Source organism: Oryzias latipes, chromosome 11 (genome assembly GCF_053564925.1).
Source record: "Oryzias latipes strain Hd-rR chromosome 11, Olatipes_Hd-rR_3.1".
NCBI lineage: Eukaryota > Metazoa > Chordata > Actinopteri > Beloniformes > Adrianichthyidae > Oryzias > Oryzias latipes.
In genome coordinates, this window is record NC_136247.1 from 29,235,379 (window position 1) to 29,249,477 (window position 14,099).

General features: G+C 47.4%; 2 protein-coding genes across 2 annotated transcripts; both read right to left on the minus strand.

Annotated features, from left to right (window-relative positions):
• Positions 1–1,815: 1,815 nt before the first annotated feature.
• Positions 1,816–9,913, minus strand: LOC105355004 (phosphatidylinositol 4-phosphate 5-kinase type-1 alpha). The gene is made up of 14 exons (XM_023959695.2): positions 9,774–9,913; positions 9,374–9,489; positions 7,745–7,779; positions 7,463–7,558; positions 6,544–6,674; positions 6,329–6,446; positions 6,073–6,225; positions 5,675–5,974; positions 5,402–5,610; positions 5,248–5,331; positions 4,656–4,704; positions 4,497–4,581; positions 4,026–4,187; positions 1,816–3,938 (listed from the first exon to the last, which is right to left on the minus strand). The coding sequence occupies exons 2-14, from the start codon at positions 9,414–9,416 to the stop codon at positions 3,733–3,735; spliced, it is 1,671 nt and encodes a 556-aa protein (XP_023815463.1). The 5' UTR covers positions 9,417–9,489; positions 9,774–9,913; the 3' UTR covers positions 1,816–3,732.
• Positions 9,914–10,559: 646 nt separating this feature from the next.
• LOC101175246 (extracellular matrix protein 1) lies at positions 10,560–12,219 on the minus strand. Its single transcript, XM_004073693.4, has 3 exons — positions 12,063–12,219; positions 11,746–11,993; positions 10,560–11,101 (listed from the first exon to the last, which is right to left on the minus strand). Exons 1-3 carry the CDS (start codon positions 12,133–12,135, stop codon positions 10,898–10,900), a joined length of 525 nt encoding a protein of 174 aa, XP_004073741.1. The 5' UTR covers positions 12,136–12,219; the 3' UTR covers positions 10,560–10,897.
• Positions 12,220–14,099: the final 1,880 nt, after the last annotated feature.

The window sequence follows — 14,099 nt, forward strand, 5'->3', positions numbered from 1 at the left end:
TGCTGTGCAGGTTTTCAAAATTCCTTTGTTTAAAATTCAATATATTTGCTTTTGAAGTTACTCAATTGAAGAATTTCTCCATTTAAATCAATAATAACACAAAAATGATCTTGTGGTCAAACTAATTCTGATGGAACATTGTCTTCCTGTTTGTGGTCATTACTCTGTTGTTCCACAGGGGGGCGCAGCGAGGGGTTTAATTATGACTAAATATCATTTTCCAGAGGAAAAGTTCTTGTTGGTGAAATTCTGACATCTTTAAAGGAAGTTTGAAGATTTCAAAGTCACATCAACATAAAAATCTAATCCACCTACGTTTTTGAAGATGTCTTTGGGAATATTAAACCATATTAAGTCAGGGTTGGCTATAAAATCTTTTAACCATTTTATTCTAAAGGTTCCAACCATTGATTCAAAATCAATCGTCTTCATACCTCCTAAATTATATTCCTCAATTAGTTAAGATTTTCTGATGTAATGGGTCTTATTCCTCCAAGCAAATTTATAAATAATTGAGTAAAATTTTTTAAAATATTCTTTAGGTTAATGTACAAAGATCTGCACTATATATATATGTGTGACTAGAATGTATGACCAGAATGAATCTAACATTATTATATATGTTTCTTCCTTTTATAAAGGCAGATTGAAAACTATCCACTACTTTGTCTGGAAGCAGTTTAATCCTGTTTGCATAAACCAGAGCCAATAGTTTCTAATCATTACACAGCAGTGATGCCTCCAGTTCTCTCATTCTGTCAAGTCCGTATTTGGTTTAGGGAGTCCGGTTATCCGTCCAGTTTTCATAGATGGACTTAGAAAACCATCCTGGATACAATCATTGAAAACATTCATCATTAAATCTTTAATGTTCTGCCAGAAAAATGTTAAAAATTCTGGAGTCAGTGCATCTGTTCCTGATGATTTACCATTACTCATATTTTTCAATGCAATTTCAGTTTCTGATATCGTTACATCATCTTCTAAACTAATTCTATCATCGTCTTCTGGCTTTTGGATGTTTTCTTTAATTTGGGGAAAAAATAAATTGCAATTTTCTTCACAAAAATTTGAGATATATTTGATTGGATTTCCTTATTAAATAAATCATTTAGTCTAAGTTTACGTGTTTATGTTCAGCGAGTGGAGACGCTTCTATTTTTTCCATTCTACTAACATCTAAGTTAGTTTTTCCCACAGATTCTTCTTTTGTCTTTTGTTATTGTACCGTATAAAGTCAGCACAATGACGACTTGCTGGCTAATTTCAATGGCTGCTAATATCCAGTGGCCTTCTGGGTAACTTCCCTGAAAACCTAAAATATTTCATCTGCTGGACCCGAGTCTATAGAATTTCAGTACAATTACATAAGTTCTTTACTAAATTAAAAAGTGCTTTGTATTTTGTTCTATTTTCCAAACATCTGGTATTGGATGAAACAAAATAGGAACTGAAAGGAATATTTGGAATAAATCTGATTGTTCTGTCATCACTGATTCAGAAGAACAACCCATGGATCCCAAAAAAGTGAGTTTATTTGTAAATGTTTATAAATATGCAGACATGCATTCCTATATTCAAATGAATTTATTCACATTTTTAGTCATTATCTGCTTCTTTTTTTTTTAAGTAAAGCAATGTTCTTGTGGGATCAATAAAGTTTTTATTATTCTTTATCTGCATAATTGTCCTGATCAATTTCCCCCCAAACCTCCAGATCATCTCTGACTGCTGGAGTTCAAAGAAATGGGAAAGTTTTGCGTTTCAAATTCATTTTTGCAGCTAGAAGCAGTTCCATGCAAAACAAGAAACAAATCCACCCAAATCTGTTTATTCAGTAATAACTTTAGAAAATAGAGCATCCCATAGTGTGATAGAAAGGCACGGCTGTGATTCTACCGTTACATACTTCTATGTTCATTCTGGAGGAAACACAAAGAAAAGCAGACGTTCCAGCTGTTCACATCGTCCCAATTCATCAATGAAAGAGAAAAACGGTTAGTTTACCTAAAGAAATGAACCTTTAAGCCCAAGACAATAAATATCACAATAAATATGAATACATTCACTTGTTTGGTTCATACACGGCGTGGAAAAAGCTTCCATACTATTAATGTACATCTGAAGCATCGGGGAGAGTTTCTGCGTTCGTCCACCTGAAACATTTCATTTATTTGGTCACAAATGTCATTTTTGAAGGATTTGGTTGCATAGTTTGTGTGTTTTTAACATAAAAAATAGCCTAAAAGCTAACATTTAGAATAATGTGAATACATTTCCGCAGTTTGATGATTAAAGCAGACAGTTAGACCCCCCCCAGGGAAAACCTGCACCACAGAAGAGGCCCGTCCCATGAAGGGAGCAGCTTCACCGAACGCCGCCGTTTCCTCCTGACGCCGCGCCCAGCGGACATCAAACCGGAGAAAAAAACGTCGGTAATGATCATTAATTCATTCATGAACACTTTGATCTGTGATGAAAACATTCAATGTTCTCTGAAAATGTGCAAACCTTCAGTCGCTCACGCTTCCTGTCATTCACTTTTGAACATCTCTTTAAGGCTTTTCACGGGCTGGTTTGGGACAGAACCTCACTTTGCAGGGATTTCCTCAGAACTGTGACCTTAGCTGGAGGTCAACTCCAGGAGGCGTGGCTTCAAACTGGACTGACGTGGATGGCAAATGTCAGCAAAGTCTCACTCCATGTGTGACGCTGAGAAGCGAGCAGAGACGCCGTCCCTCCGATCAGCTGATTTTTAAAGACTTCCCCAGGAAGAACATCAGTGTGAAAGTTTTTGTTGGTGATTGACAGACGGCGGAGCAGAAGGTGCCGTGGGAGTTTCACTTCCTGCTGCGTTTCAAGCGTTTTCCTGCTGACGGGCAGAATGGAATGGAGGATTCAGGCGCCGTCCGTTCAGGCCGAGCAGAGAAAAGCAGCAAAAAAGGCTCAAAGCGACGGACGTCCTCCGACTTTAGCCCCGCCCCCGGAACCGTGTGCAAAGGCGAAAGCAAAAGCAAGGCACACAAACTAAACCCAGAGTAAAAATAAAAACCAAGATTAAAAGGAAGTCAGAAGAAAAGAAATGAATCAAATTAGAAAAATAAACTAAAGTTAAAAATAATAATAATAATAATATTGATTAAAAAACAGTCAGAACATGAAGAGAATCCGGCTTAATGGGATCACTGATAGTGTTAACCGCCCACTAATAACTACACTGCTTAGTTCCACAGATACCAGCCTGCTCTGTCATGAATGAAGCAACAAAATAGCTTTAAAATGCAGTTGGTTCCACTTACACACTTAAGACTTTATTAGTATTTGTTCCGTAGTGGGGGGGGTTCTGCCGGGGGGGCAGGACCCTCTCAGGATGAATGTTCTCCACATCCGTTTTTGGTTCTACTGAGGCCACATCTAACACGGCTGGTAAAAAGAGAGTTTCAGGAGCAACAAGAAGCCAGACCTGGACTCCCAAAGAGGCCCGTGTCACTGAGAACGCCGCTCCCAGCAGGCCTGAAAAACCCAGAAGCAAAGCTTCAACAACCCCAAACCTCCGTTTGCTTCGTCACGCCCGCCTGCAGCTTCTGACGGCAGAAAGGAAACAGGAAGAACCATCTGGAGCTGAGAAACGGGGCTTTGGGGGGGTGTTGGTCTCTCTGCGGATTTTCTGATCGGGTCTGATGAGTTCTGAAGGTTCTCCTTTGGTCAACAGACTCGTCTGCATGTGGCCCGTTAGTGCAGTGACACTTCTGACCTCATGGCGGCGCTGTTCTCCTGATCCTTTGGTCCGCCGCTCCCCTCCCCCGCTGGGTGGGCTGGATTTGGAGGAGACGGCTCTGCTGCCGGGGAGGAGTGAAGCGAGGCTGTGGGAGTGCCGGCGGCGGCGCCGCTGGGAGCTGGCGTCCTGGGGAGGAGGTCGGGGCGATCCGACTGCATCGCTGGAAGGAGGAGAGAGGAGGACAGGAGGAGGCGTCAGAGCTGTGTTGTGAAGGAAACACTTGGCGTGATGCTGGATGTTTGCTCACCGCCATCGGACTCGCCGCCCTCCACGCCGTCGCAGCTGACTTGGGCCGAGAGGGGGGGCTGCTGGGTACTGATGCTGCTTTGAGCGGACAGAGACGGTCCGAAGCCGACGGCTTTCTTCACAGGACCGTTGGCACGCCGCTTCTTAGACGGGGAGCTCTTCACTGGATTCAAAACAGAAGAGCGTGACCGGGCGACCGAGCGACCGGGCGACCGAGCGACCGGGCGACCGGGCGACCGGGCGACCGAGCGACCGGGCGACCGGGCGACCGGGCGACCGAGCGACGAGGCGACCGGGCGACCGAGCGACCGGGCGACCGGGCGACCGAGCGACGAGGCGACCGGGCGACCGAGCGTCCGGGCGTCCGGGCGACCGAGCGACCGGGCGACCGGGCGACAGAGCGACCGAGCGTCCGGGCGTCCGGGCGTCCGGGCAACCGAGCGTCCGGGCTCCGACTGAAGATCAGACTTACGTGGCATCTTTTTAAAGACTCTGAGGCACATAAACTTCTCAAATCTTTCTGCGTAGAATCGCGGCCTGTGAACCGACACGGTGTCCTGGAAACAGACGTCTGACATCAGATCCTTCTCTTTGAAAGCATGAGGGACATAAATGAATAACAGCTGATTACCCCATCATGAACCAGAGCTTTCCAGGAATGTTCCAGCTTCTTTACAAATCTAAAAAATGACATAAATAAAGAAGACAAAATCCGTTTGAAAGCAAGAAGAAAAACCTTAAAAAAAATGTAGAAGTAAATTTAGGATTTAAAAAGATAAAATCATGTTTTTAAAGTTGAACATCAACTTTAAAAACATCAGAATTGAAATGTTTGGTTTTCACATTTAAAACTTTCTCCTCACCAAAAGGAAACTCACAGCAAAAATTTACCTCTTTATTCTGGAAATAATTTTTATGATTGTTGAACTTTTTAAATTGTAAATATATATAAAATGTTGCCTTTTTAACTTTTATTTTTCTAAATGTGTTCACTTTTCTTGGAGGACGGGTTATAAAATCAGAAAAGGTGGTTTTAAAGCTAAATCTCGTGTTGTTCTGCAGATGAGGACATTTTCCTTTATGTCTAAAGTTTGTGGGCGTCGCCTTTGCAGAGCAGATCATGTGACCACCTCTGGAGCGGCTTCGTTCGGGCTCAGTGAAGCGGACGGCGTTCTTCGTTCCAGACGACGCATCCACACGCTCAGAATCACGTTCAGCTTTACCTGTAGGACTGCAGGATGTCGATGATGCCGATGTACACCAGCAGCCGCTCCCCCCTGGAGTTCCACGCAGGGATGCCTCCCGTCCTGCACAGACGCCGGCGGTCAGCATGTCGGTTACCACACAGACCTCCTCCTGGACCGGGCGGATACTCACTCGTCCGCTGAGCCCGTGGACGCCATGGCTCCGCCCTCGGCCTGAATGGACTCGATGGCCGTGCTGTACAGAGACTTCTGGCCCTGCGGCCTCCTCTGGTCCGGGGTCCCCGCGACGGCCTCCTCGCTGGCTTGGTCCCGACAGGCTTGGTCCATGTTGTGGATGGCCAGCAGGAAGCTGTAGTCCATGATTTTGAAGCTCTGCAGGAGCTGCAGCCAAACACAAGAGTCACAAACGATTGATCCCAACTGAACGGTTAAAGCTTCCGCTCACCAGGCAGTCTCTGTGGATGGTCTTGCACAGAGCGATGTACTTGTCCCCTTCCAGCAGGAGCCCCTCCTGCATGTCCTGCATGAAGTCCAGGTCCTTGAACGTGGGAATGGCCTTTTCCCGCTCTTTGGCGGACGCTCGGCGTTTGTAGGTGGAGCCCTTCAGGTCGTATTTGCTGTGCATGCGGACGGTGTTCGGCAGCAGATTGTTCATGACGACGATGCGGATGTTTTTGCCTCCTGCCTGGACGCAGTACAGCCCGTAGAACTTTGGTAATAAGGTCCGCCGGTTCTGGTTTAGGTTCTGAGGACCCCAGACAATTCAAAATGAGAATGTAGCTAAAGAGGAGTCAGATCTTCTGTCAGAGCGACGGCAGCAGAGACGCCGGCCTCCGGTCTCACCATGAAGTATCCGGGTAGAAGCTTCTGCAGGAACTCCGCCTCTTTGTGCTGCACCGTCTTGATGATGAACTCGTCGTCGCTGGAGACGTAGAACAGAGAGCCGCTGGCGCCGGAGTTTGAGAGCTCGATCAGACCGTCGTTGCACAGAGAGTACTGCAACCAGAACCAGCAGAACCTGAAAACCAGCTCCAGAACCCCCCCCCCCCGGCCTCTCAAACACGCCGCGGCGTCCTCCAGATCCGACCACAACACGTACCATGTAATCATCGGGCCGGATCCCAAACAGCTCTCTGAAGTAGCGGAAAGCCACGGGAGCGTAGGTTTTGAACTTGAAGTCTCCGTAGTGGTGAGCCGGAGTCAGGTTACTGCCCTCGCTGCCAAAGGAGCAGAGGTTGGTTAAAACGCCACGGCGAGACGCCGACACGCTCGTCGCGTCAGAGAGAAGCAGAAAAAAAAGAGGCCCGTCTCCACCTGGGAAAGAAGATGCTCTCCACCACCTCAAAGTCCTGCAGCAGGACGTCCCGCTCAGGTTTCTGGGTCAGGCTCCCCACGGTGTGGGCGATGCCAAGCTGGATGGCGCCTTTCAGGGTGGAGGAGGAGGTCTGGCAGGGCGAGGAAGAAGAGGTTTCAGAGGAGGAAGGTCATGACGGCACAGAGAACGTCAGCCTCACCCGTCTGACAGCAAACAGACTGTGAGGCTGTTTCACACCTTCAGGCTTTTTCCATACGTGAACAACCACGAAATGATGTTTATGGAGAAATGGAAGGACGCCATTGTTCGTCCTCACACTCCTTTTTGGAGCAATTCATTACCACAGAGTTTTAGGGCCACAAAAAAAAAGGAAAGGTGTAAATTTATGAGAAGAAAGAAAAAAAATCATACTTTTATGGGAAAAAAAACCTTAAATGTACTTTTTTTTCTGAGAGTTGAGAGTTTTTTTTTGATTAATTTAGGAGAAAAAAATCATAATTTTATGAGAAAAAATGTTAAATTATGAGAATAAAGCTCAAATTATTGAGAAAAAAACTCAGATTTATGAGAATGTTTTTTATGTTTACCAGTTTTTCTCTCTTAAATTGACTTTTTTTTCTCTGGTAATTATGCGAGAAAAAACCTCGTAATGTTCATGACGTAATGAGACAAACGGACTATTCCAAATAAAATGGGATTCATGATCACAGATTCTGCATTTGTGTCGTGAGGAGATCCCACTGATTTTTCACTTCAGCCGGAGAAGTTTTTCTGGGGGGGTGGGTGGACCCCCATCATCTCCGCCAGCAGAGGAGAGACTCTGCCGCGTGAGAGCGCCATCAGAGGGTTTCCTAATGCCACAGGCCAGCATGAGACCAGGACACGCCCCGCTTCTGGTGGATTTAGTGAACCCCTCACCTTTTTGTACGTGGTCTCCCCCTGGGGGTCGATTCCACGATGGCCGATGGTTTTCTTGGCGGCCTGGGACATGCCCCTGCCGCCGCCGCTCGCACCCTGGAACCACAAACACAACGAGGTTAAAGACTGGCACGCCAGAGGCAACATGGAACTTCTCAGGTTTCAAACAGGAAGGACCAGACGTCCCGTCAGCAGAATCTTGCTCAACTCCTTTGGTGTTGACGACACATTTAGGCCACGTTACACATTTCCTGCTGAAGTCAGAAGAAAGTCCTCTCTCACCTCTGCTGTCGCATTCTTGGCTGGAGCCGGTGAATCTGGAGACACAAAGAAAACCAGGCGTTACACGTGAACGGCAGACGAGGGAACGGGGCCCCCGCTCCGTTTGGCGCCTCCAGCTCTTCCCGCTCAGAGAGGACGGCGTTCTCTAGAACTGACTCAACAGGTCCCAGAGGATCAGGATCGCATGACTTCACATCAGTCCAGAGCGAAGCAAGAGGAAAAAACTGAAAGTTTCCTGGTTATTCTATAGAATTATCCATAACCTCATGTTATGTTTAAAGCAAAGCAAATTTAAAAAAAAGAGTTAGAGAACAAAATACAATAGAAAATAGAATCTCTGGAGCCAATAAACATGAAGAACATCTTTCACGATGGTTTCCATCTTTGTCATCGTTTCTGTGGCAGCAGCAAGAATCCATCTGTGCTGATCCGACAGAATAAAGCAGGCGTTTGGGTTCTACGGTGGCCCAGAAGGGTCACAGCAGCTCAGACGTTGGACCCTCAGCAGCGTTTGTGACGTGAAGTTCCAGATGTTCTCCTCAACAGCTGTGCCTTCACCAACTAAAATGCCAATTCAAATATGAAGAAATACAAAAACATTTCCAGTAGATCTGAAATGTTATTCCATTCCCTAACAGCAGGTCTTTTCGCTTTTTAAACCTATTTTGGCAATAAAATCTAAATGCTGTCATAACACCAGGGCTCAAAGAAAATAGGTCAAAATGAAAATAATATTGAAACTATGTTTGTTTAAACAGTAGTGCATTCATGGTGCAGCGTTTGGAACAAAATACCATCAATATTTCTAAGAACTTCACAACCATTGACATGAAAAAAGCCTATTTTGGTTTATTCCTCTTCTGTTACATTATGACACAATATCAGGTCATTCAGGGCTTTTATTGCATGCAAAACTAAATGTGTTCACTTTTATGTTTATTACGCTAACTACAGTCACATATCTCTTCAGCAGCGTCATTCTTCATTTTTTTAATAACACCTATTCATGTCTCCATGGTAAACTTTGTTTTTTTTCCTACATTAACTCAAACTGCCCGTTTCTGAAGGCTGATGTGGAAAGTGGCCAGTATTTATACAGGTGGGCGGAGTCACAGTAACAGCGCTGCTGATTGGTTCCTTTCTTTAAAACCCCGTGGAGGAAAAATATCTCCTTGTCTCTATTTCAAATCCTAAAAGTACTAACAGATTAAATGCTTGTTGCTTTCACCCCCCCCCCCCCCCCCCCGCGTGCCACCGACTTTCCCTCAGCGTGCCAGCTGTGGCCCGCGTGCCCCAGAATGCTGACCCCTGCTCTGTAGACGTCTACTGCTGTTCAGCCAACATTTATGAGTTTAAACAACGCAGCTGTAAATATCTTGAGAAGATTATTTTGTCTTTTCCACCACCTGACCCAAAACCGGCCGAAAGGTTCTGTTTGGACTTGCAAAGTCCCCGGTGGTTCTGGAAAAACGCCTCCATGAGCACACGATTCTAGAGAAAAATGCGGGTTAAGATCAAAGGGAGATCAAACGCGAGACTAAACAAAAACAAAAGGCGGGCGGGGTGGGGCTCTTCCGGCACAGAACCACCCTGTGGATCAGAACCAGCCAGCGGAACACCAGGACCTACTGTAATCCTGAAGTCCTGGCGGCTCCTCTGCAGCTGTGGCCATTCAGACTCCGCCCCCTCGTTCGGTCTGTTCCCACTGAGAAGGTTCGGGTTCCGATCCGGTCCAGAGGCTGGATCTGTTCAGAGAAAACACGGGCGCATCAACAAAAGGGTCCACGTGACCCCCTGATCCCAGCAGCCCCCGCGGCGACCGATGAATCTGCACGTAGACGCCCGTTTAAGGGACCGGGATGCCGTGGAGAGGCTCGTGGTGACATGGAGGGAGCATGTCACGAATGCAGAAACTCGCCCGAACTGACTACTGAGCCGCGACGTTAATTCACGAACCGAAAAAGTCTTCATCACCAACGATAACTACAACCGGAACACCCGAAAACGCAACGGAACGTTCAAGACTCACTTTAAAGTCTATAGGATAGGGCAGGACGGTCCCAGGGGAATCTAAAAACGGGTTTAAGGTCCAATGTTTGCCCCAAAACAAACCAACACGGAAGTAATCCGGAAGACTTCACGCTCCGGGTTTTACCCGGAATCAAGCGGCGAAGGCGTGACGGCGACTTCCGCTCCGCCTTCACAATAAAAGCCTTCAAAGACTTGATGGAGGAGCCTCCAAACTTTATTTCAGGAAGAAAACAGAAAACAAACAAACACGAACTGGATCGTGATGAATGTAATGAACAAAAATGACAACACATTTAGACCACATCATTGTGATTTGACACAACCGTCAACAGAACAACTTTGACTGAAAATAAGTTGAAGAGCTGACGTCTCTTCAAAAACACGTGAATAACAGGATTATGAATTCATAAAAGGCTCCAGCGAACAGTTGATTAGACAAAAAGCAAAGAACAGATAAAAGTCCCTTTACTGTGTGTTAGAAATTCAAATTTTTAATAATATTAATATTTATCGTAACTGGAATTTATAAAAATTATGATACAAGTTCTTCTACCATAAACGATCAAATGATGCACTTGCTGGTGATTATTGATAAGCCTTTAAAAGAATAAATATTATGAGGGGAAAAAATATCAAAAGACTCGTATGGACAAAAAATGGCACAACCAAGTTTTATTTTGAAGATCCCACTTGAAGACAGGAAATGAACGTCGCTTCTCACCTTCACACTGAACAGGTGAGAAGCACCTTCGTAATTTTGGATCAAGATGACTCTAAGCAAAACTCAGACTTTTAAAGTGTTTATTTGAGACATATTTATTACATTTTTATACCGAAAACATTTTAGTGATTACATTTTTTACTTTCACAAAAGACAAACTGTTTTCATTTCAAATCCATGTTTTCAGACACTAACTGCTTTAATGTCCCTGTTGGGCTCCAAATGTTGTGCAGAAGGAAACAAACTGGTGTTAAAATGCATTTTCTGATGTTGGAGAACAGACAGAGTAAGTTAGAGGGACTTATGCTGATATAGTGTGTCTGAAACAAAAACACGATATATGGAAAGGAGTTAACTCGGTGGATAAGGTTCTGCTCTGTAGGATGCGTCGGCCATCATCTCTAGCAAACATTTGGGTCGAAGCTGAATCCTGGCTCCTGAGGCATGGCTGGAGCGGTGTAGCCCGGCTTGGGGCTGTAGTCGGGGTTGGGCAGCTCGCTGTTGAAGCAGATCCACCGCGCCGGCCCTTTGTCCTCGCAGCACTCGTACACCATCGTCTTAGTGGAGTATTCCTCCTCACAGAACTGGGACAGGGCCTGAATCCACTGGAGGAAAAGAGTTGACCTGAATGAACAAACTCCCAGACAACTGTAATCAGAGTATTCTGCCTCCTGATATGCAATGTGCTGCTATCTGAAGTTTCTGAAGGATTGTTTTTCCACTGATTCATGAGGAAAAAAACATGTATTTCTTTATTGTGTTATAATTATCAGTCCTAACACTGAAGCTTTCTTAGTGTTAATGCTCGATCCCTTCCAGGGTTGCTGTTGGGGGGAGGCAGGGTTCACGCTGCTCAGGCCGTCCAAGGTCATGGATGAACTTTTATCATCTTGAATGTATCAACTGCCAAACTTTTCATAACTGGAAATAAGCTTTTTTGCATATTTGAATGTGACTGTTTAGTTTGAATTTAGAAAAGATCTGCCTAGTTTTTGGGGATTTGAACCACCAGATAAATGGTCCCTGAGCGCGGTTGAGTCTGCAGCTAACCGCCCCCCCAGGACAGGGGGTCAAACGTGGAGAGTAAACGTCACACACCTAGGTGACATTTACCCTTTTAATGAACTCATCAGATTCACTTCCTGTCACGGTGACATTTCCCTCCAGAGTTTGTAATCCTGACCTTGAGCGTCTGCTCTGCTGGAACATAAATCAGAATTTCCGACTCTGAACAGCCTCAGCGACTCACGGCTTGCTGGGCGCAGCAGAGGATCTGGCTGGGCTGCTGCGCCACGAGTCCGCTGCAGCACAGACTGAACCAGGACTCCAGGCGGTTGATGGCCTTCCCACGCCGGCGGTCGTGGCTGTAACCAGACGGAGGAAAGAAGCTGTCCGGGTATCTGGGCCGGCCGCTCCCCTCCTGGCAAATGGCAGCGAGGTTCTCCGTTATGGGCAGAGCGGGTGGGAAGGGGACGTACGGGAAGACTGTTTTGGTTTCTATGGAAACGCAAAAGCACAGGTTGGTGAACGCTCCGGCAGACTGAAGTGTGTGTCAGAGATGTTTACCTCCCAGCTGTGCTCCAAGGCAGGTCAGCAGTGCTGTGATCCAAAAGGCCGTGAGTTCTCCTGCAGGAGCCATGACTGTGGAGGAGGTTCAGGCTGATCTGGAACGGAGACGCCTCTCGGAGCAGCTTATATTCACGCTCAGGGAGTGAACAGGCCTGACAGGGGGAGTGGAGAGACGGAAGGAATGTGGTGAGCGTGTCTGACGGAGAGACTTCAGATAAAAACCAAATCTGCCTCCTGCTGGTTTTTGTGAATTGGTCAACCATCCGGATGCTTTCAAAGCAAAAAAATCCTGAATGATATTAAAAATGACTAAATAAAGCTGATGATTCTGTCAGAAAAACAGCCCTGTTTTCATTATGCACCGTTATACTTCCTAAAATATGTTTGAGTATTATTATGTTCATGTGTGGATCCACGCAAAACTGTTAAAAAACAAAAAGGCGGGAGGAAGACACCTGGAGCAGGTGGAGGAAGACACCTGGAGAAGGTGGAGGAGGACACCTGGAGAAGGTGGAGGAAGACACCTGGAGAAGGTGGAGGAGGACACCTGGAGAAGGTGGAGGAAGACACCTGGAGAAGGTGGGAAGAAGACCCCTGGAGAAGGTGGAGGGAGACACCTGTGGCAGGTGGGCGGAAGACACCTGAAGAAGGTGGAGGGAAACACCTGTGGCAGGTGGAGGAAGACACCTGGAGAAGGTGGAGGGAGACACCTGGAGCACGTGGAGGGAGACACCTGGAGAAGTAGGAGGAAGACACCTGGAAAAGGTGGAGGGAGACACCTGGAGAAGGTGGGAAGAAGACACCTGGAAAAGGTGGAGGAAGACCCCTGGAGCAGGGCGAGGGAGACACCTGGAGAAGTAGGAGGAAGACCCCTGGAGCAGGTGGGAAGAAGACCCCTAGAGCAGGTGGAGGAAAACACCTGGAAAAGGTGGAGGGAGACACCTGGAGAAGGTGGGAAGGAGACACCTGGAAAAGGTGGAAGGAGACACCTGTGGCAGGTGGGAGGAAGACACCTGGAGAAGGTGGAGGGAGACACCTGTGGCAGGTGGAGGGAGACACCTGGAGAAGGGGGAGGGAGACACCTGTGGCAGGTGGAGGGAGACACCTGGAGAAGGGGGAGGAAGACACCTGGAGCAGATGGAGGGACACCTGTGGCAAGTGGGAGGAAGACACCTGGAGAAGGTGGAGGAAGACACCTGGAGAAGGTGGAGGGAGACACCTGTGGCAGGTGGGAGGAAGACACCTGGAGAAGGTGGAGGGAGACACCTGTGGCAGGTGGAGGGAGACACCTGGAGAAGGGGGAGGAAGACACCTGGAGCAGATGGAGGAAGACACCTGGAGCAGGTGGAGGAAGACACCTGGAGAAGGTGGAGGAGGACACCTGGAGAAGGTGGAGGAAGACACCTGGAGAAGGTGGGAAGAAGACCCCTGGAGAAGGTGGAGGGAGACACCTGTGGCAGGTGGGCAGAAGACACCTGAAGAAGGTGGAGGGAGACACCTGTGGCAGGTGGAGGAAGACACCTGGAGAAGGTGGAGGGAGACACCTGGAGAAGTTGGAGGGACACCTGTGGCAAGTGGGAGGAAGACACCTGGAGAAGGTGGAGGAAGACACCTGGAGTAGGTGGAGGGAGACACCTGTGGCAGGTGGGAGGAAGACACCTGGAGAAGGTGGAGGGAGACACCTGTGGCAGGTGGAGGGAGACACCTGGAGAAGGGGGAGGAAGACCCCTGGAGAAGGTGGAGGGAGACACCTGTGGCAGGTGGGAGGAAGACACCTGGAGAAGGTGGGAAGAAGACACCTGGAAAAGGTGGAGGAAGACACCTGGAGAAAGTGGAGGGAGACACCTGTGGCAGGTGGAGGAAGACCCCTGGAGAAGGTGGAGGGAGACACCTGTGGCACGTGGAGGAAGACCCCTGGAGAAGGTTGGAGGAGGACAACTGTAGAAGGTGGGAGGAAGACCCCTGGAGAAGGTGGAGGAAGACACCTGGAGCACGTGGAGGAAGACACCTGGAAAAGGTCGAGGGAGACACCTG

What these genes read in the sequence shown, in the direction of transcription:
- LOC101175246 (XM_004073693.4), bottom strand. Translation starts at nt 12,135, where the DNA reads ATGGCTCCTGCAGGAGAACTCACGGCCTTTTGGATCACAGCACTGCTG. An exon ending in CCTTGGAGCACAGCTGGGAG is followed by an intron (nt 11,994 to 12,062) that starts GTAAACATCTCT and finishes GCGTTTCCATAG; the next exon opens with AAACCAAAACAGTCTTCCCG. An exon ending in TCTGCTGCGCCCAGCAAGCC is followed by an intron (nt 11,102 to 11,745) that starts GTGAGTCGCTGA and finishes CTTTTCCTCCAG; the next exon opens with TGGATTCAGGCCCTGTCCCA.
- LOC105355004 (XM_023959695.2), bottom strand. Translation starts at nt 9,416, where the DNA reads ATGGCCACAGCTGCAGAGGAGCCGCCAGGACTTCAGGATTACA. An exon ending in TTCTACCCGGATACTTCATG is followed by an intron (nt 5,975 to 6,072) that starts GTGAGACCGGAG and finishes TGGGGTCCTCAG; the next exon opens with AACCTAAACCAGAACCGGCG. An exon ending in AGTCTTTAAAAAGATGCCAC is followed by an intron (nt 4,188 to 4,496) that starts GTAAGTCTGATC and finishes TTTTGAATCCAG; the next exon opens with TGAAGAGCTCCCCGTCTAAG.